The sequence below is a fragment of the Acartia tonsa genome, chromosome 5 (assembly GCF_053477335.1).
Source record: "Acartia tonsa isolate MP-2025a chromosome 5, ASM5347733v1, whole genome shotgun sequence".
NCBI classification, from domain to species: Eukaryota; Metazoa; Arthropoda; class Copepoda; order Calanoida; family Acartiidae; genus Acartia; species Acartia tonsa.
In genome coordinates, this window is record NC_137264.1 from 53,580,141 (window position 1) to 53,601,437 (window position 21,297).

Below are 21,297 nucleotides of genomic sequence, written 5' to 3' on the forward strand. Positions count from 1 at the left end.
ATGTGTTTTATATGTTCTCTCTCCCACTGAACTGAACATCTACTCTATAGTTCACTTTGTCCTTATGTCCATCCATGATTTTTATGTGCTTGGCTACTTGTCATCCTTGTTTTAAACAATTTTCAATGAGCATGTTTAGATCATGGAAAGAAAACGAAGTAGCGGGTTTTGTCGTATTTTCACAATGGCTTTTCTGCTATTTCTAGATTCTGCAGGGGACTTTAACCTACGGTGCCTATTTAATAACCCTGCGGGGCAATCATGAACATTTACCTAGCCTAACCTAACCTAAAATAACTTATTAAAAGCTGCTGTGTAAATACGACGAAACCCGCTACTACGTTTTCTTTCCATGCTACGCATATTCTGCTTTCATTAGAACTCAAGCTAATTTAAATGAAATTGTTTCGTATTTTCACAGTAGCTTTTGATAGGTTATTTTATGTTAGGTTAGTTTAGGTAAATATTAATGATTGTCTCGCATGGTTAGAGAATTGGCCCCGCCGTATGGTTAGAGCAGGGGCTAGAAATAGGACAACATGATCTAAAAGTGTACATTTTTCCAGGGAAGCATGACATGACAAAATGTCAACGATTTATATGATTTTTTTAAAAAGTGGTCATGGCTGTCATAATATCGACAAACTAAAGAATTTATAACTACATGCCAATGTTGACATTATAACGACACCATTTTTTACATGGAAATGAGTTTCACAACCCTTTCTTCTTCCTATTATTCATCTATTAGACGAAGAATATTTAATTTCCATTATCTTATCAATGACTTCATTCACACTGATTAATCATGCAAAACAATTTTATTTTTTGCAATTTTTTATTAGCGCAGCTACTCATTAACTAGAATATATTCGTAGGTCCGTCTGTTTGTGCAAAAAAGGATAGAAAAATGTCACAAAGTATACTTAATTTTGGCGGTATTTTCCTTTATAATAGGGAGAAGCTACTCTATAGTTCACGTTGTTTGTCCGTTAGCCAGTCAGTCAGTCAGTATTGCTATGAAGGAATTGTCATTTTCTCGGCTGTTATTAAAAATAGACAGCTGAAATTTTCATCAAAGATTTTTATGACATTCAACTATCTGCACATCTTGCATATACATTGTTTTGTCAGTCTGTCTGTCGAACATGCTTCAAAAGACAAAAAACATTATTTTAGGGGTTTTGTTAATTTTCTTTGGGACTTTGCATTTTCTTTTTTTTTGTAATGACAGCTGAATTTTTGCTCTAAAACTAACTTTTTCTATTTATTCATTGCATGACTTTTTAGTGCTTCACTACATATGGATGTTGTCATTATATTTGCTAAATACAAATATTTATTTCTCGTATTCATTTGAATCCGGTGGATAGGAACCGGTTCTCATCCATACGAAAAAACTATGTCTAGCATCGTATTATATACAGCTTTCTACGAATATAAAAATGTACAATCATAAGATTAAAACCAGTTTTTTTAGCCCCGAGGTGCCGCGGAAAGCCGTTTATAATACGATGCGAGAAATAACTATTATTGTATGTATTAATGTTGTCCTTTTGATTTATTTAAAAGTAATAAGCTTGATATTGCTGTGTGACTTAAGAACAAAATTGTACTTGTTATACTTTTTAATCATAGTTCACAGATGTACTGTGCTTTTCTCCAGAGATCTAAAGGGATAAGAAAATGGCCGATAAATTGATGTATACATTTCCAATGATGATAAACAAAATTACTCATTCTGTAGACAATTAGTGTATGAAATGTTTAGACACTTAACTTAATGAACCATACCAATGACGAGAAAACATTTTTTTGTTTTGGTTTTCGAGCTCTGCCTTTTAAAACCATTACCTTGTCTCTACATTGAAATAAAAAATATGTTTTTGTTAATAGAAAAAAATGTATTCAATAATTTGATATCATGAATAGGAAATGTTTCATCCTATTCATTATTTTATCATTTGGAGTACTATAATATCAGGGGGATCTTAAGGGATAAGACAATGGACGATAAATTCGGCACCTCGGGGCTAAAAAAACTGGTTTTAATCTTATGATTGTACATTTTTACATCCGCGGAAAGCCGTTTATAGTACGATGCGAGAAATAACTATTATACATTTAACTTTATCAATAATCCTGCAAACTAACATTAGAGTAAAACACTAGAGGGGGAAGGGGTTAAATAGCTGTATGTCCCCATCACAAGGACCGTGGGTCTTTGAAAATCAACTAATAGTGTCGGGAATATTAACACATCCAAGTAGCAGAAAACAATTTGCTAGCAGACGAAAAAAGTTCATGGAAAAGGGGGCAGGTAGCTGTCTGTATTTATATACTTTGATATATACCACTAGCGGCTACGCCCATAAAAACCTCTAGTGGCATTTTAAATGTGTTTTTTTTTATGTCAAATATCTAATTTAATAATCAATTTGTCTATATGCGATCAAGTCTCTACGTAAAAGCAAGAATATTTTTTAAAAATTTAGATTTTTTATGATTTCTCTTGGGAGGGTGGCGGTACTCTCCCCCAAAATAGTGATAAACTTTCCCAAGACCTATGAGAAGCTACCCTGTAAAAGAGAACCCTATTGATCCTTCGGTACAAACAGACAAACATCCTTTTACTTTATTATAAGGATAATAAATGAGAAAAACTGAACAATAAAATTACTCAAATTCTGTACCTTTAGAATAATATTTATGATTTGATTTCTATTAAAGCTGTTTTCTTTGTTCCTCGAATGACTTTTTAATATCTTGTAATTCAAAAGCATATTTTTTGCATAAATTAAAAGGAAATGTTTTTTAAAAATGTTTAAGTCACTTTTGACAAAAGAAAAATATAATATCTAACAAAAATATTGTAAAATTTTACTTGTTAAATGAAATCTTTTTAGCATCATCAAATATTATTAATTCTTGTAATCTTTAAACCTTAAACAAGACAAAATATACTGAAAGGAGGGGGACAATGGGCTGTTTATTACACTAGTCCCCAAAGTTTTTATAAAGTTGTCTGATTTGTTGGCTTAACCACTAAGTGGACTTTTAATAAATTTTGATTGGTTGATTCATTAAGTTGAGTGTTCAAACGTTTCAACCAATAATTGTAATGTACAGAAGGTGGAATTTTGTGTATCATCATTGGAAATGTACATAAATTTATCAGCCATTGTCTTATTTCTTCAGATTATTTCTTGGTGATTTCCCCAAATGTGCATTTTTACACGGACAATATTTTTAAAAGAGTTCAAATATAGTATCATAAGAAATTTATCTAAAGAAGGCGTCTTAACTTTTTTGCTTTTTATTTAGAATAGCTAGCTGGTGCTTTTAGTAAGTAATAGATGTAATTGCATATCTGAATTCTCTGGAAAATTTTACATCTATTACTTACTAAAAGCACCGGCTAGCTATTCTAAATAAAAAGCAAAAAAGTTAAGACGCCTTCTTTATAAGAAGTATGCTCGTGGTTGACTTTGTGATTGCATAGAAAAAATTTTGTCATAAAACGTCAAAAGCAATTTTTATGGCCTTAAAAATGAAAGTAAGTTATATAGAGAATATAAAGAATAAGATAGAATAGAATTTCTCGTATTCATTCGAATCCGGTGGATAGGAACCGGTTCTCATCCATACGAAAAAACTATGTCTAGCATCGTATTATATCCAGCTTTCTACGAATATAGAAATGTACAATCATAAGATTAAAACTAGTTTTTTTAGCCGGTGCCTTCGGCACCTCGGGGCTAAAAAATCTGGTTTTAATCTCATAATTGTACTTTCTATATCCGCGGAAAGCCGTTTATAATACGATGCGAGAAATAACTATTATTAACTAATGCAATACATTTAATTATTAAAAATACATAATAAATAATAAATATAAATCATACTAATAATTGCATAGCAAGAAGTAGGCCGTTAATTTACCCATTAAATGATTTCATTTATTATTTATATTTAGAATTTATAGATAATTTTTAAAGAAATCTCAACTCTATTGAACATAAAATGCAGTTTTTAAATCTAAACAATTTTTTTAAATATCAAGTTACCACCCCCAATGGTAGTAGTATGCATACATTTCTGCATAGTTTCACATCTACAATTCGTTTCATATTCGCAGAAAGGTGAAATAAAATTATAGAAAGGTTTTAATTAAGGTTGGGCCGGATACTGGATATCCGGCTGATTTATAATGCCGGATATCCGGTTCCGGCCGAATATCTGGCCAACGTTCGATATCCGGCAAATTACCGGATATCCGGCTGGATAACCGGATATCCGGCGTCAAAAACCAGCCGGATATCCTTTAACCGGATAGTTTTAATAGCCGGTGTCCGGCCGGATATCCGGCCAAACCGGATATCCGGCCCAACCCTATTTTTAATGCAAAGAGTGTAGCAAAGAAGAGGGTGCAGGGATCTAAAGGGATAAGACAATGGCCGATAAATTGATATACATCCCCAATAATGACACACAAAATTACCCTTTATGTAAATTTAAGTGGTTGAACGTTTGAACACTCAACTTAACAAACCAACATATCAAAATTGAGTAAAGTCCCCAAAGTAATTGTTGTCCCCAAGGAATAAGAAAACGTTATTGTAAAACTTTGGGAATCGGTGTAATAAACAGCACATTGTCCCCTCTCTCTCTCTCTCTCTCTCTCTCTCTCTCTCTCTCTCTCTCTCTCTCTTTCTCTCTCTTTCTCTCTTTCTTTCTTTCTCTCTCTCTCTCTCTCTCTCTCTCTCTCTCTCTCTGAGCGGGTGGTAGGTTTTTCTGTTGTAATAATTTACTTGTTTGCTGTTCTGGTAATGTGATAAATGTCAGAGAGAGAGAGAGGGGACAATAAGCTTTTTATTACACTAGTCCCCAAAATTTTATGATAACATTTTCTTATTTGTTGGCTTAACAACTTTAGGGACTTATATCAAATTTTGGATTGGTTGGTTATTCAAGTTTCAACCACAAATTGTAAAATACAGAAAGCATAATTTTGTGTATCATTATTGGGGATGTACACCAATTTATCGGCAAATCCCTTTAAATCCCTGAATAAATGTGCGGTAGTGAAAGTACACCAGAGTAATTGCCCTGCAGCTAGTCACGAGTTAACATAAAAATTTGGGAAAAAACTGACAATAATGAAAATAAACATTAGAGCATTAAATTAAAAAAAAATCTATCCTTTTTTGGTACAATGTAAAAGTAACAAGATGTGTGTCTCGCTAACCGCTGAACCAAGGAGGGGCTATGTTTTTACACTCTCTGCAAAGTTTTGAACTATTTTGGAAGAGGGTCTATAACTCAACCCTCCAAAAATAAATCACCCCCATAACTCAACCCTCCCAAAGAAATAAAAAACATATTTGTTTTGAATTTTTCTATCTATATATTAGAAAACTTCTAAACAATTTATCTCTTTTGATGGCATAATTCTTTTTACCAGAAATAATGTTCGTCGACCTGACCAGTGTAGCGATGCACAGTCCTGATTATGGAAAAGCTTCGCTTTTAAAAAGAAGAGTAAGACACAAATCAAATAGTTCAAAATAATAGAAGATAACGTAAAGCTACATGATGTCTTTAAAATAAAAAAAATATATTTATATAAAATTTTATTGGCGGATTTGAAATAAAATATTTCTCCTTATTTTCGTATGGTAAGTAACATGAATATATGTTAATGGGGATATGACGAGCAAAATACGGTTATTCCTATTATTATTTCTATCCAACACTTTCACTTTCTTTCTGAATTCAGTGTATTTTACTTATTTTTTCACAAATCTTCTTTTAAATGCAAAATGTTCATTTTTGCTGTAATTCTATAAATAACTAGCGGCTTCGCCCCTAGCCTCTAGGGGCTTTCCCACATGAGGTTATTTTTAAAAAAAATTTAAAAATTTTTTTTTTGAGGGGGGTTGGGAATGGAGACACCCCCTCCCCCCAAGAAAATAGCTGAAAATCACCACAGGACCAATAGGTACATACCCTGAAGAGTAGAATCCGATCGGTTCAGTGGTTACCGAGATCTTAAGGGACGGACGGACATTCATCATTATACTTTGTATCCTTATACTAAAGTAACAGGATGTTTGTCTGTCTATGTGTCTGTACCGAAGGATCTCGCTAACCGCTGAACCGTTCGGGTTCTCCTTAACAGAGTAGACTCTCATATGTCCTGGGAAGGTTTTTAACTATTTTAGTGGAGGGTACTACCACCCCCCAAGAAAATAGCTTAAAACAACCACAGGACCAATAGGTACATACCCTGAAGAGTAGAATTCGATCGGTTCAGTGGTTACCGAGATCTTAAGGGACGGACGGACGGACATCATTCTACTTTGTATTATAGATAAACTAATAAAATATCTCAATTGAATTAAAATATTGCCCAAAGCATATTGTTAAAAGTTGATAGGATGAAAATAAATTAAATTTTTCTTGTTTTTAAAAGCGAAGCTTTTCTATAATTAGGGTCGGTCCGTACGTCCGTCCGTACGTCTGTCCGTACGTCCGTCCGTCCGAGATAGATAGCTTTTATTCGTTAATTTAGGCATGTTAGAATTGTCCTATCGATTTCAAACTTTGCATGGTAATTCCTGTAGTAGTTAGTTACGATTTAGAAAGCGTAGCAACTCTACAATCATTACCAGAATGTCCGTACGTCCACTTTTAACATGTTGATTTTTCTGCCTTTTTAACAACAAATTTTTATGTGATCTATTTATCCGTTTGATCTGATTTTTGGTATATTGATTCCTGGAACAACAAAGAACAATATTATAAGCGAAGCAACTTTATAATCAAGTCCTAAAAATGTAAGTATGTTATACATTATCCTGTATGAAGCAGTTTTTCAACAAATTTACTTACAATTTTGCTTTGACTCTTATACTTTTATTTTCTGATTATTCAGTTCAGACAATAAACAAATGTTATTGTCCGTTTGTCCTACAGTTTCAGTTCTTCGCTTTTATGGATGTTGTCATCCTTGTTTTTTTTATTTTCTGGTGTTCTGATAATTATGAAAATAAAAACTATTTTGTCTCAAGTGAGCGAAATGTATTTTTCTCTGAAAATAATCTCATAAAATAAAACCAGTTTTATGATTGACGGAAAAATTGGAGAATAATTATCTATCCTATTGTATTAATGACAGTTTTCCGTGGATAGTAAAATGAAAACTTTCAAGATTAAATTTAGTTTTATTGTCCTCGACAGGCCGAAAACCGATTTAACCATCGGAAACAAATCGGATTCGGAGCAACACTTTCTTAAATGACTTAATTGTAGTAATAATCATAAAGTTTTATTTTCTAATTTTTTCCCCATGAATTTCAGATATAGTAAAGATATTGGAGTTAAAAACAAACATAAAATTAATCAAGAAGGAAGGGGGGGGGGGGGACATTGGGCTGTTTATTACACTAGTCACCAAAGTTTTATAATAACTTTTACTTATTCTTTGGATGAACCACTTTAGTGACTTTTATTAAGTTTTGTTAGTTATTTCATCAAGTTGAGGGTTCAAATAATTCAACCAATTATGGATATACATCAATTAATCGGCTGTTGTCTTATCCCTTTAGATCCCTGCAATTTATGAAGCTAGATTTATTACCCTAGATTGTCAATCATACACAACAATCTTTACAACTTAACAAGGATGACAACATCCAAAAAAGCGAACCACTGAAACGGTAGGACGAACGGACATTAACACTTTCAGAACTGAATAATTAGAATACAAATGTATAAGAATCGGAGCAAAATAGTAAGTAAACTTGTTGAAAAACTGTTTGATTCAGGATAATGTTTATGGACATACTTACATTTTAGGACTTGCTTATAGAGTTGCTTCGCTTATAACATTATACTTTGATGTCCCAGGAATCAATATACCAAAAATCAGATCAATCAGATGATTAGATCACATAAAAATTTGTTGTTAAATAAGTAAAAAAATCGACATGTTTAAAATGAACGTACGGACATTCTGGTAATGATTTTAGATTCGCTACGCTTTCTAAATCGTACCTAACTACTAAAGGAATCACCATGCAAAGTTTGATATCGATAGGACAATTCTAACATGCCTAAATTAACGAAAAAAGCTATCCGTTACAGACGGACGTACGGACGGACCGACCCTAATTATAGAAAAGCTTCGCTTTAAAAAAAGCTTTTTAAGTAGGTCTGTAAATTTCATAATGTTTCAGAAGCTTTTAAGAGTGCATATAAAAAATGACCTACAATTGGCCAATTAAAATGTATACTGGCCCACCATTAGTAATTTAGTCTGTGTATTGGGGCTGTCATTGGTCTTTTTTATTGTATGACGTCATTTTTTAGGCACTTCAAAGAGCATCAATGTTTCTTATTATATTTTTTCTCTTTATTTTCTCCACTTTTAGAGCCACTGAGAAAGAGAAAATTTAAATGTAAATAATAAGGGGGGGGGGGGGGGTTTAATGCAACCATCTCGTAATCAGTGAGCAAATGGCACTTAGAATTCGAATTTCCATCTGAAATTTTGCATGAGTAATCCTTGGTAGGTCTATTTTCCCTAAATCGAACAAAAAGTTGGAAAAGTAACGGCTAACAGCTGGCGGCTCAGCCGTTTTGTCATTTTTTGGATATCTATATTGCAAATTAGTCACGAAACCTATCTCCATACTCTTTTCCACTCCAAAACGCTATCAAACGGTTCTAGACGGTAGCTGTTGGTACTAGAAGTTTAAAAAATGTTATTGCTATCATTTAACATGAATTAAACCAAAAATATGTTTTAAAAAGTTGATTCCTACGTAATTCATGATGAATTTACCCTGAAAATAGGCAAAAAAACGGCTAAACGGCTGAGCCGCCAGCCGTTACTTTTCCAACTTTTTGTTCGATTTAGCGAAAATAGACCTACCAAGGATTACTCATGCAAAATTTCAGATCAAAATTCGAATTCTAAGTGCGTTTTGCTCACTGATTACGAGATGGTTGCATTACCCCCCCCCCCCCTATACTGGTCTCAAAGGTTTTAGTAACACGTTCCCTCATTTGCTGTCTTAAAACTTATACAACAATTTCGTCCATTACCTAATCAAAACACAGGGATCTAAAGGGATAAGACAATTGCCTATACAATGATGTACGTACATTCCCAAAGATTATATTCGCAAAATTACCCCTTCTCTAAAGCCCCCAAAGCTGTTAAGCAAACGAATAAAAATGGGTGGGTATAGTTCCTTTCGTAACATCACACCTTATGGGGCGATTCTTCGTGTTTTTCACAGTAGCTTTTCTGCTATTTCTAGCCCCTGCGGGGGGCTCTAACCCTGCGGGGCCAATTACCTAACCCTGTGGGGCAATCACCTAACCCAATATAACCTAACCTAACCTAAAATAACCTATAAAAAGCCATTTTAAGAATACGACGAATCGCCACTTATGGGACGATGTTACGAAAGGGACTATTCCCAAATGGGTTATTACAAAATAAAAATCTGAGGACTAGTGCAATAGAAAGAACATTGTCTACTCTCTTTCTTTTTATGTAGCAAAGCACAAAACACCATGGAGTGACAAACGGACAAATTGAGATGTATTGCATTTGTTCAGTGGTCATAGCATAGAGGGGAAGGGTAAGAATGCTGAAGAAAATGAGATAAAAATCACCAAAGGTATAATCAATGTATACATTTCTTTTGTATCATGATCGACAGACTGACGGACGAATTAGCCGAGAAAATTACATTTCACTTATAACCTTACGAACGGATGGACAGAAAAGTGGAATTATAGAGTAGCTTCGCCCCTAAAAAGTATTGTGTTGGGTAATTTTCCGCTCTTGTAACTCAGCCTGTCAAATAACAAGATGATTTTTAAAATTTTTAGCGCAGATACTATTTATATCATTCTTGTATGTCTGTCTGTAACCAGGGAGTAAGGGAGGGGACAATGGGCAATTAATTCAAATTAAGAGTTTTCGCTGAAAAGCAATGAAAACCAGATTTATCCAGAAAACTTTACCAAAATTGTAAAGGGATCATGGTAATATAATTTGGAACCAAAATTAGTTCTAAGAAAAAAATAATTTACTTGAAAATTAAATTACCAGTACATCACAATGTAGTAAACATTCTGTAATTAATCACTAGAAAAATCACCCTTAGAACTTCGCCAACCCTTCTCATATATTTTTAACCGTCACAAATTCAAGGGGTTCTTAGATTGTTTAATACATAAATATCACAGTAGAGTGAAATGAAATGACATTTTCTTGGGAAAATTTTTTGTTAAAACCAGTCATCTAATAAAATTTTTTTCTGTCTGCTATATTCAAAACTAACTCAGCTAGTTAACGGGGCATTGATGCGCTAGTACCCAAAGTCAGCCAGAAACTGCTGAATTCTTGCACATTCCCTTTAAGCCAGTACCCAAAGTCTGAGACTCTTACAAATTGAATATTCGATCCATTGTCCCCTCCCTTACTCCCTGGTCTGTAACGAACTAACGCTAGCTTTAATGTTTTTCAGTAGCAAATTTACTACATAGCTTTTCCACTTTTCTAACACGTATTTTCTCAGCCGCTAATAATAAAAAGAGCAAAATTTTAAAAAAAAATCATTTTGTTAAGCATCTTCCCAAAAAAACACCTTCTTTAATGCTATACCATGTTCTACTAATAGATGATGTCATCCTTGTTTTATTTTTATTCGTAATATTTCATACTTTGATTGGTAAATAATAAACTGTAATCTTATGATAGCTGGATATATCCGTTTGTCCAGTAATATCTCGGATAAGTATAACCAATAGGTTTTAACTTAAAAGGGGAGGGGGTTAGAAGCTTCTCATGTCACTTTTTGTTAATTTACATTCTCATACAAACCCTCTCCCCCCATCCCGGCCACTTTACTTTCAATTTTTTTTTTGAAAAATAAGGATGACAACATCCATAAGTAGCGAAGAACAAAAAATTGTGGAAGGGAATACGTACAAGTAGAATTAAAGTGTATTTATTAAATAAAGAGTAGTTTTATTGGAGAAAAAAACACGAAACCTTGTTTTATTTTGTATGATGAAGACAGTTAAAGTAAATTACATACTAGATGCACATAACAATGGGAAAAAATATTTTGAAACTGTTAATGCAAAAAAGTTTTAAAATTGGACCAAAAATACCAAAGATATGGGGGAATATGTCAAACATATAAAAATAGCCAAAAACCTGTTAAAAGGCAGTCTGACCGCCATTGTTGTTTTCTTCAAACGACAGGAAATTTAATTTTGATATCTTTAGCTGAAAAATTTTCGAAAATCGGACCATAAACACCAAAGATATGGAGAAAAATGTAAAAATATAAAAATAGCAAAAAAACCTGAAAAAAGGCAGTCTTTAACTGAAAATTTTTTGAAAAATTGACCATAAACACCAAAGATATAGGGAAAATTTGGATATAAAAAAATAGCTTAAAACCTGCTAAAAAGCAGTCCGACCGCCATTGATGTCTTATAGTTAATTGTGCTCCTTGATGATGAGAATGTTGTCAAAAAGTTTCAGCTTTCTACCTTTTATAGGAGCCGAGAAAATCACGTTTCCCCCAATTCATTAAATACGGACAGACGGACGGACATCGTGAATTATAGAGTAGCTTCGCTACTAATAAAGGGGTGCTGTTCAATTAGAAAAGAAATAATATGAGGGAAAGCACCTTTTTTAAAAGCGAAGCTTTTCTATAATTATGGTCGGTCCGTCCGTACGTCCGTCCGTAACGGATAGCTTTTTTCTTTAATTTAGGCATGTTAGAATTGTCCTATCGATTTCAAATTTTGCATGGTGATTCCTTTAATAGTTAGGTACGATTTAGAAAGTGTAGAAACTCTATAATCATCACCCAAATGTCCGTACGTCCATTTTAAACATGTTGATTTTTTTACTTTTTTAACAACCAATTTTTATGTGATCTAATCATCCGATTGATCTGGTTTTTGGTATATTGATTCCTGGGACAACAAAGTATAATGTAATAAGCAAAGCAACTCTATAATCAAGTCCTAAAAATGTAAGTATGTCCATAAACATTATCCTGAATCAAGCAGTTTTTCAACAAATTTACTTACAATTTTGCTTTAACTCTTAAACATTTATATTATGATTATTCAGTTCTGACAATATACGGGTGTTAATGTCTGTTTGTCCTACCGTTTCAGTGCTTCGCTTTTATGGATGTTGTCATCCTTGTTTTCTTTTCATTTAGCATCAAAGGACAAAGCCCAAATTGTGTTAAAATTGTGTCAAAAATGATCCATGTGACGTAATAAAAATGAGGGATACTCCATCTCTTTTTTAAGAGTTTTCTTTCCCACTTCTCCTCTCATCTCCCTCATTTTATTACGTCACGTGGATCATTTTTGACACAATTTTAACACAATTTGGGCTTTGTCGCATCAAAGCTGTACAAAATAACAATAAAATGTTAATCACACTCTTTAATGCAACAAGTACAATTGTATCCATAATAGCACAGCTATGACAACGACTTTTACAGAGATCTTAAGGGATAAGACAATTAATTGATTTAATTCCCCAATCATGATAAACATAATAACCCCTTCTGTAAAATTATTTGTTGAAAAGTTTGGACACTTTTAGTTTGGAACTGAAATCACCCAAAGTTTTCAAACAACAAATAGGATAAAGAGGTTTTAAAACTTTGGGTATCATAGTATAAATTACAGTCCAATGTCCCCTCCCTTCCTGCATTTTTTTATTATCGTGGGTTGATTTCTCTTTGTGTCATCTTAAACGTGTTTTTAGTAGCGAAGCTACTCTATAATTCACAATGTCCGTCCGTCCGTCTGTCCGTCCGTCGTGATTTTCTCGGCTCCTATAAAAGATACAGAGTTTAAATTTTTTGACAACATTCTCATCAATAAGAAGCACAATTAACTATAAAACATCAATGGCGGTAGGACCGCTTTTTAGCAGGTTTTAGGCTATTTTTGTATTTTTCACATTTTTCTCCACATTTTTGGTATTTATGGTCCGATTTTCTAAATTTTTTCAGTTAAAGATATCAAAATTAAATTTCCCGTCATTTGAAGAAAACAACAATGACGGTCAGACTGCATTTTTGCAGGTTTTGGCTATTTTTATATGTTTGACATATTTGCCCATATCTTTGGTATTTTTGGTCCAATTTTAAAACTTTTTTGCATCAACAGTTTCAAAATACTTTTCCCATCGTTATGTGCATCTAGTATGTAATTTACTTTAACCGTCTTCATCATACAAAATAAAACAAGGTTTCGTGTTTATTTTCTCCAATAAATCTATTCTTGATTTTAATAAATACACTTTAAATCTACTTCTACGTATTCCCATCCCCAATTTTTTGAGCTTCGCTACTTATGGATGTTGTCATCCTTGTTCAGATTGTTATTTTCCGAAGATTTTCTAGGTTTAGAACTAAATTTGTAGATTACTTAATTAACATATCGAAATATGTATTTAATTTTATTAAAATGCAAGTCAGGTTATATTACCTCCTTCATTTTAAAGCAAAAACAATAGAATTTTTTGGGAGAAGATACTTTTAATTACCAGGACATTAAAGGGATAAAACAATGGCCATTAAATTGATGTACATACCCAATAATAATACACAAATTACCCCTTCTGTAGATTAAAATTAGTGGTTGAAACGTTTGGACACTTGTTTTAATCAACCAACCAATAAAAATCCCCAAAGATATTAAGCCACGAATAAGAAAATGTTATTATTAAAGTTTGGGGACTAGTTTAATAAACAGCCCATTGTCCAGGATTACCTAAACAAGGAAGTATTGTTATTAGAAAAATAAAATAAAAACTTACCAATTTCTGTTTAAATGCCATAGTTGAAATATGTAAACCTAAAATCTAAAGATTAATATCTCTGTCAAATTATGGGATAAAGGAAAAATTTACATCTGTTGGACAATAAGAAGCACGACAAACCTGTTTAAAATTAAATTTCATACAGCATAGAAAATCCTAAGATTAGATTATAAAGTAGTTGCACTACTAATTTAATTTTGAAATTGTTAAACTATACTTGCTTATTCCTTTTTCTCTTCTATAATCTGAACTAAGGTCATTTTACAATGGATTATCTCAAAATTGGTTTTAAGTATGCTTCGGTAATTTCAGGATATTTATATGTCACACAAGGTCAAGATCTTAATCTACTAGCAGCTTCGCTCTTAGCCTCTAGGGGCTTTGCCCTCAAAGGTAATTGAAAAAAAATTATAAACGTGCCTAAAAAATTATGCGAGTATGGGAATCATTACATTCTGTGACCTACCCAGCTGAAAAAGTTGCGAAAGGGTCGCCAATTTTCGCGAATAAATGGCGTATTCGCAAAACAAATGCAAAAAAATATAAAAAATTGTGGGAGGGGGGATTTTTCGGTTTTGAGGAAGGGTTGGAGGTGTCCCACCCCTCAAGAAAATAGCCTAAAACCATCACAAGACCAATGGGTATATATCCTGAAGAGTAGATTCCAATCGGTTCAGTGGTTACCGAGATCTTGAGCTTCAGACGGACGGACAGACATCATTCTACTCTGTATTATAGATAATGTCAAAGTAGAACAATGTCTGTATGTTGGTTTGGTTGAAACATTAGGTCTTGCTAGAAATGGGTAACGTTCGGGCTCTTCTTTTCAGGTTAAACATCAAAATATTCTATTGAACGAATAAAAAAAAGAGGCGATAAATTTAAAACTTTTTGCCGAAAAATCTCGAATGACGTCATATTAGAATAAAGGATTATCATTGCCAATCGAGATTTTTCAGGCATAGGTTTTTTTTTCATTTATCTCCTTTTTATAGGCACTATAAAGAGCTGAAAAAATGTAGTATATGTTTGAAAAATTTTTGAAAAAAAATATTAATTATTATCTAATTGTCAGAAGATCAATGGAGCGATGCAGAGTAATTGCTGTTACAAGTCTTTGTCACAATAATTTTTAGTGCTCTTATTTTTAGTAAGAAATTATCCATAATCTAATTATATAATTATATTTATAAAAAGCGCAGCAATAACAAGATAATAATATTAGTGATGCCAAAAAGTAAACTTGTATTTTCTCAGCTTTACTGAAAAATCATGTATAGCATTGTTTTAGAGATAATTTTCCAAGAATATTAGAATTAAAATTATTAGATAATTCCCTGTTTTATAACTTGTGCCTCCGGCCTTTCTGGGCTACCAAAACTGGTTTTGAATATTTGTGAAAAAATGGCTGTAATACGATGCTATACGTTATTTTTCATTTCAATATCCACGAAAAGTAGTCTATAATCTATAATACAAAGTAGAACGATGTCTGTCTGTCTGTTTGTTTGTAGCGAAGGATCTCGCTAACCGCTGAACCGATCTGGTTTTCTTTTACAGGGTAGCTTCTCAGAGGTCCCGGGAAGGTTTATAACTATTTTCATAAGATTAAAACCAGTTTTTTTAGCCCGTGCCTTCGGCACCTCGATGATAATACGATGAAAGAAATAACTATTACCACCCTTAATTATTAAGACTTAAAAAGTAGTGAAAGAGCAACTGAAGCATATAATTACTTTACACTCCATTTTTAGACATTTGATGAATTTTTATGTATGAAATATATTGTTTAATAAAATATTTTTTTTCTACGAACAACCTCTTACCATTTTTTGGAATAAAATTCATGTCTTAAAGCTTTGTCTAGAGGTAAGCTTTCTTTTTATCTTACTTGCAGCTGCGCCCCTAACATCTAGGGGCTCTGTAATTGTATTCAAAGGGGTAAAGGGGGTAGAATATAGCTTAAAACCATCAATATGCTTAAATCTTAAGATGAATAGCCTAAACCCATCTAGGGACTTTACTTTACTAAAAAGAACAACTCAATCAATTCAGCACTTATTGATATCTTGAGCTTCAGACAAAAAACCTTTCTACTTTATGAAAAGAATTAGGACTAAAAAACTTATAGATTAATTAATATGTCAAGCTAACAAAGCCTAATTGTTATAAAATATTTTATTGTTGACATTTTAACTCTTTTTTTGTAACCATCAAGGATGGCATCATCCATAAAGACGAAACTAATACACCAAAATAAAATCTTAATTGTTTTGCTACACTTTTTTTCTAAGTTGAATAAATCTGTAAAATTCTTTCGCGCCAAAAATTGCAATAAGTTCAACATTGACGTTGTGATACAATGACAATGGCCTATATTTATAGAGAAACTTTGCTTTGGGGGAAATGTGATTTTCACGGCTGCTATCAGAGATGAACAGATTTAATTTTCAGTAAAGATTCCTATGGCATATGCACGCACATTAAGTATATACATTGTTTTGTCCGTCTGTCTGTAGGTCAGGCTTCAAAATAAATAAATAAAAATTTTTAAGTTTTCGTGGTCTTCTTTGAATTTTTACATATTATTTCTTTTCCTTTTCTTTTCTAATTAAACATTTGCTATACAACTTACTTTGTCCGTTTCTCAATTTCATATTTTTGTGCTTCGCAAATGTTATCATCCTTGATAACAATATAATTTAACAAAGCAATTTAGGTCAAAACAATGACAAGTCATAACAAACAATTATTGTACTTAAAAAGGGTTCAAAATGTACAGAGTAGTAAAAGTGCACTAAACAAGGATGACAACATCTACAACAAATGCGAAGCTTAAAGGAACCCTGCAAGAAATACATCACTTAGGCTGCCAGTAACTGATAACATTTTTACAATAAAAACACCCCTTTTCATAGTCAAAATCTGTTTTTAAAAATTTGTTTAAATTACATTTGTAAGCGTAAAATCATAGTGGAAAAAATGAAACTAATGTAAGTAATACAAATACTCAGCTGTGATTGGTTGTTAAGCAGACTTAGCATGGACTCAGACTTCTGATTGGCTAGAAATCCAATAGGCTGGCATTCTCACTATACAGTACTCTCAGTACAACGCAAATTAAACTGAATTTTTAAAATGATTTTGACTATAAAGAAGGGTGTTTTTATTGTAAAAATGTTATCAGTTACTGGCATCCTAAGTTTCTGCGAAAAATAAGCTTATAATTTTCTTTCTAGTCGACGTATTTTACTTATAAATCTGATTCTAAGTTAAACTGTTGAAATGCAAGATGCCTTTATTATTATAACAAGGATGACAACATCCATAAAAGCGAAGCACTGAAACGGTAGGACAAACGGACATTAACACTTGTATAGTGTCTAAACTGAATAATCAGAATAAAAAGGAAAAGAGTCGAAGCAAAATAGTAAGTAAATTTGTTGAAAAACTGCTTTATACAGGACAGGATAATGTTTATGGACATACTTACATTCTTAGGACTTGATTATAGAGTTGCTTCGCTTATAATATTGTTTTTTGTTGTCCCAGGAATCAATATACCAAAAATCAGATCAAACGGATAATTAAATCACATAAAAATTTGTTGTTAAAAAAGTAGAAAAATGAACATGTTTAAAATGAACATACGGAAATTCTGGTAATGATTATAGAGTTGCTACGCTTTCTAAATCGTACCTAACTACTACAGGAATCATCATGCAAAGTTTGAAATCGATAGGACAATTCTAACATGCCTAAATTAACGAATAAAAGCTATCTATCTCGGACGGACGGACGGACGTACGGACCGACCCTAATTATAGAAGAGCTTCGCTTTTAAAAATACTATGCTTGTGACATTATTACTTATCTTCCTTGGAATCGCTGTTTTAAAATCAAATTTTATCATTTATTAGTACATTTAAATATGCAAACTTTGGATTTGGTAATAGTTATTTCTCGCATCGTATTATAAACGGCTTTCCGCAGATATAGAAAGTACAATTATGAGATTAAAACTAGTTTTTTTTAGCCCCGAGGTGCCGAAGGCACCGGCTAAAAAACTGGTTTTAATCTTATGATTGTACATTTTTATATTCGTAGAAAGCTGGATATAATACGATGCTAGACATAGTTTTTTCGTATGGATGAGAACCGGTTCCTATCCACCGGATTCGAATGAATACGAGAAATAAGTTTTTGAGTTGCTTTGCTTGAAAGAATTACTTTTTCTTTTAATTTGTCCACAATAAAACGATACGAGCATCCACCCTTTGTGGATTTATATAAATTACAGCAATTTATGATTGTCATTACGCGATGCAGTGATACATAGATAGATAGAGTGATAAAGCATGTTTTAAAAAGCATTCATCACCATGGCATTTGTAAAAGTGATGGCAACAATTAAGCCACATGTTGTAATAATGTTGCACATATTTTTAATTTTTTAGTAACGAACCTTCCCTATAATTTACTTTGTCCGTCAGTCAGTCCGTAACGCTATGGGGGAAACGTGATTTTCTCGGCTCCTATTCAAAATAGACAACTGAAATTTTTAGTGAAGATACCTATGACATATGCCCATCTAATCTAAACATTGTTTTGTTCATCTGTCAGTTACTTGGAGTGCTAGATCGATTCCTAGATTTTCAAGTTTTTGTGATTTTCTCAATTCCTATTCAAGATTGACGGTTGAAATTATCAAGGATTGAATATGATTATATTCTACATATTTTTCCATCAAGTTTCATCAAGATTTGTCTATTAATTGCGGTGCTAGATCGATTCCTAGATTTTAAAGTTTTCTTGATTCATAGGTTGGGTAATTTTAAAGGCTTCGTGATTTCCCTATTTTATCAAGTTTAATATTATTGTATGACACTGATCTATAGTAAATTTTCTCCCGATATCATAATTTTTGAGCTTCGCTTCTTATGGATGATGTCATCCTTGTTTATTATTTAATTGTTTATATTTTTTAGGGTTAGTTATAAAAATGTATCATTACCGACAAACAGACAAATAAATAATTATAAAGTAGTTTCGCTACTAAAAATTGGATCATTTAGAAATAAGTTAATAGTTATTTATCGCATCGTATTATAGATAGCTTTCCGAGGAGATCAAAATTAAAAATAATAAGATTAAAACCATTTTTTTTTGCCCGGAAAAATTATCTGTAATACGATGCTATAAATAATTTTGTAGTATGACTGAGAACCTGTTCTAATCCTGCAGATATTGATCGGTTTTGAAGCCATACTGAAAATATGCTATAACTCAATATATACATATATATAAATATATTTAGAATCAGGTTTTCCTCGTATTTTCTTACCCAACAGGTGATCCAAAAACGATTAAAAATTTCTTGTTTAAAATAAATCTACCCAAAAATCTTCAGGGAAGGTAGGGATGTACAATTTTTAAAAAGAACCCCCCCCCCCCCCCGTCTTAATGTTTACAAGTTACCAAAAGCAGAATTCAAAAAAGTTTGGGGGCAAATTAATTTAATTTCCATTGCCCCGTCCCTGCACAAATAAAAAAATTGTGTTAAAAGATAACAAATCAAGAAGCTGCTAAATATCAGAGGCGGATTCTTAAAAAAAATTTGCCCCACTAATCGTGAAAAATCCACCAAATCACATTAAAAATCGGTACTACGTCAAACCCTAGATACATCAGACAGTAGATGCGACAAACGCTAGACAGACAAACAGTAGACAGACAAACCCTAGACACGACAAACGCTAGATACGACAAACGCTAGAATGCGACAAACACTAGAATATGACAAACGCTAGATTTTTTCTAAAGGGGACAAACAATAGATACGACAAACGCTAGAATTAATCCAAAGTAAAAGGATGGTTGTATGTCTATACCAAAGGATCTCGCTAACCGCTGAACCGATCGGGTTCTCCTTAACAGGGTAGCTTATCATAGATCCCGGGAAGGTTTAAACCTATTTTGGGGGAGGGTACTACCACCATCCCAAGATATTTCTTCCCTAGAAAATAATTATACCCTTCAAAAAATTTTTTTTCTTCAAATACTAAAATAAAAATGGGGTTTGGGGGGAGTGGGTCAAAAGTTTTCTTATTCATTGGCTAACCAACTTTTGGTACTGTAATGAATTTTGATTGGTTGGTTTAATAAGATCAAAGTGTTCAAACGTTTCAACCACTAATTTTACGCTTTAGGGGATGTACATAGATTTTTGGGTCATTATCTTATCCCTTTAGATCCCTCAAATTATAGTAATAGGTATAAATTTAGTATTAATTAACAAAAAAAACTTATGAATATTTTTTTAAGTTTAAATTTTAGTGTATGTTGCTTCTAGTGTTTGTCGCACTTTAAAAATTCTACTGTTTGTTGCGAATTTGAAAATTCTACTGTTTGTCGTAGTCTAGTGTTTGACGCATCTATTGTTTGTCTGTCTAGCGTTTGACGTATCTACTGTTTGTCTGTCTAGCGTTTGTCGCATCTACTGTTTGACGTATCTAGTGTTTGACGTAGTACCTAAAAATCTACAAAAATTAAACAAAATCATAGATGGGTTATTAACATATGATTTTGTTTAATTTTTGTAGACTTTAATGTGATTTTGGTGGATTTTTCACTAAAACAATTTTGCCCCACTAAGCGATTAGTGGGGCAAATTTTTTAAAGAATCCACCTCTGGTATTTTAAGGGATAAGACAATGGCCGATAAATTGATGTACAACCCCAAATTATGATAGACAAGATTACTTCTTCCTTAGATTGAAATCATATTGGTTGAAAAGTTAGTACATTGCTGGTTTGTAGCAACTAATCAAGATCTAATAATTAAACCCAAAGCCAGCGAATGAAAGAGCGTGTTTATAAAACTTTGGGTACAAGACAAGTTTAATTTAAAGACTAATGTCCCCTCCCTCCCTGGTAAATATCGATAAAAATCAATAGACTACATTTAAAAAAAACTAATTTTATATTTTTAAGACTTATATTTTTATTAGTGAAGCTACTCTAATCACAAAAGTCCGTAAGTCCCTCAGATATGCTATTTACTTGGCTGCTTTTTTAGATGGCCTGGGCGTCAGAAACTTTTTTTTGTGAAGATGCCCAAGTTTAGAAATTATTTGCTCAATATCTATCCGCTCGTCCTACATGCTATAGATGACATTATCATTCCCTATACAAACAAATTTTGGAGGGTAAAATCTTTTCATTTGGGAGTGTATCCTTATACTAAAGTAACAGGATGTCTGTGTGTTTTTACCGAAAGATCTCGCTAACCGCTGAACCGATCGGGTTCTCCTTAACAGGGTACCTTCTCGTAGTTCCCGGAAAGTTTTTTTTTTAACTATTTTGGGGGAGGATACCACCACCCTCCCAAGAGAAATCAC

At 32.7% G+C, this 21,297-nt stretch overlaps 1 protein-coding gene across 7 annotated transcripts in view; it reads right to left on the minus strand.

Moving 5' to 3' along the window:
- LOC145319846 (uncharacterized) overlaps positions 1 to 21,297 on the minus strand; it is a 65,595-nt gene that overhangs the window by 24,827 nt on the left and 19,471 nt on the right. For 6 of the 7 annotated variants that reach the window (XM_080162239.1, XM_080162237.1, XM_080162236.1 and 3 more), the window contains exon 2: positions 13,895 to 13,931. In XM_080162239.1, coding sequence (XP_080018365.1) covers positions 13,895 to 13,915 — 21 coding nt within the window. In that variant the 5' untranslated portion in view covers positions 13,916 to 13,931. Of the gene's footprint in view, positions 1 to 13,894; positions 13,940 to 21,297 lie in introns of all 7 variants that reach the window. The other variant, XM_080162234.1, reaches the window with a different exon arrangement.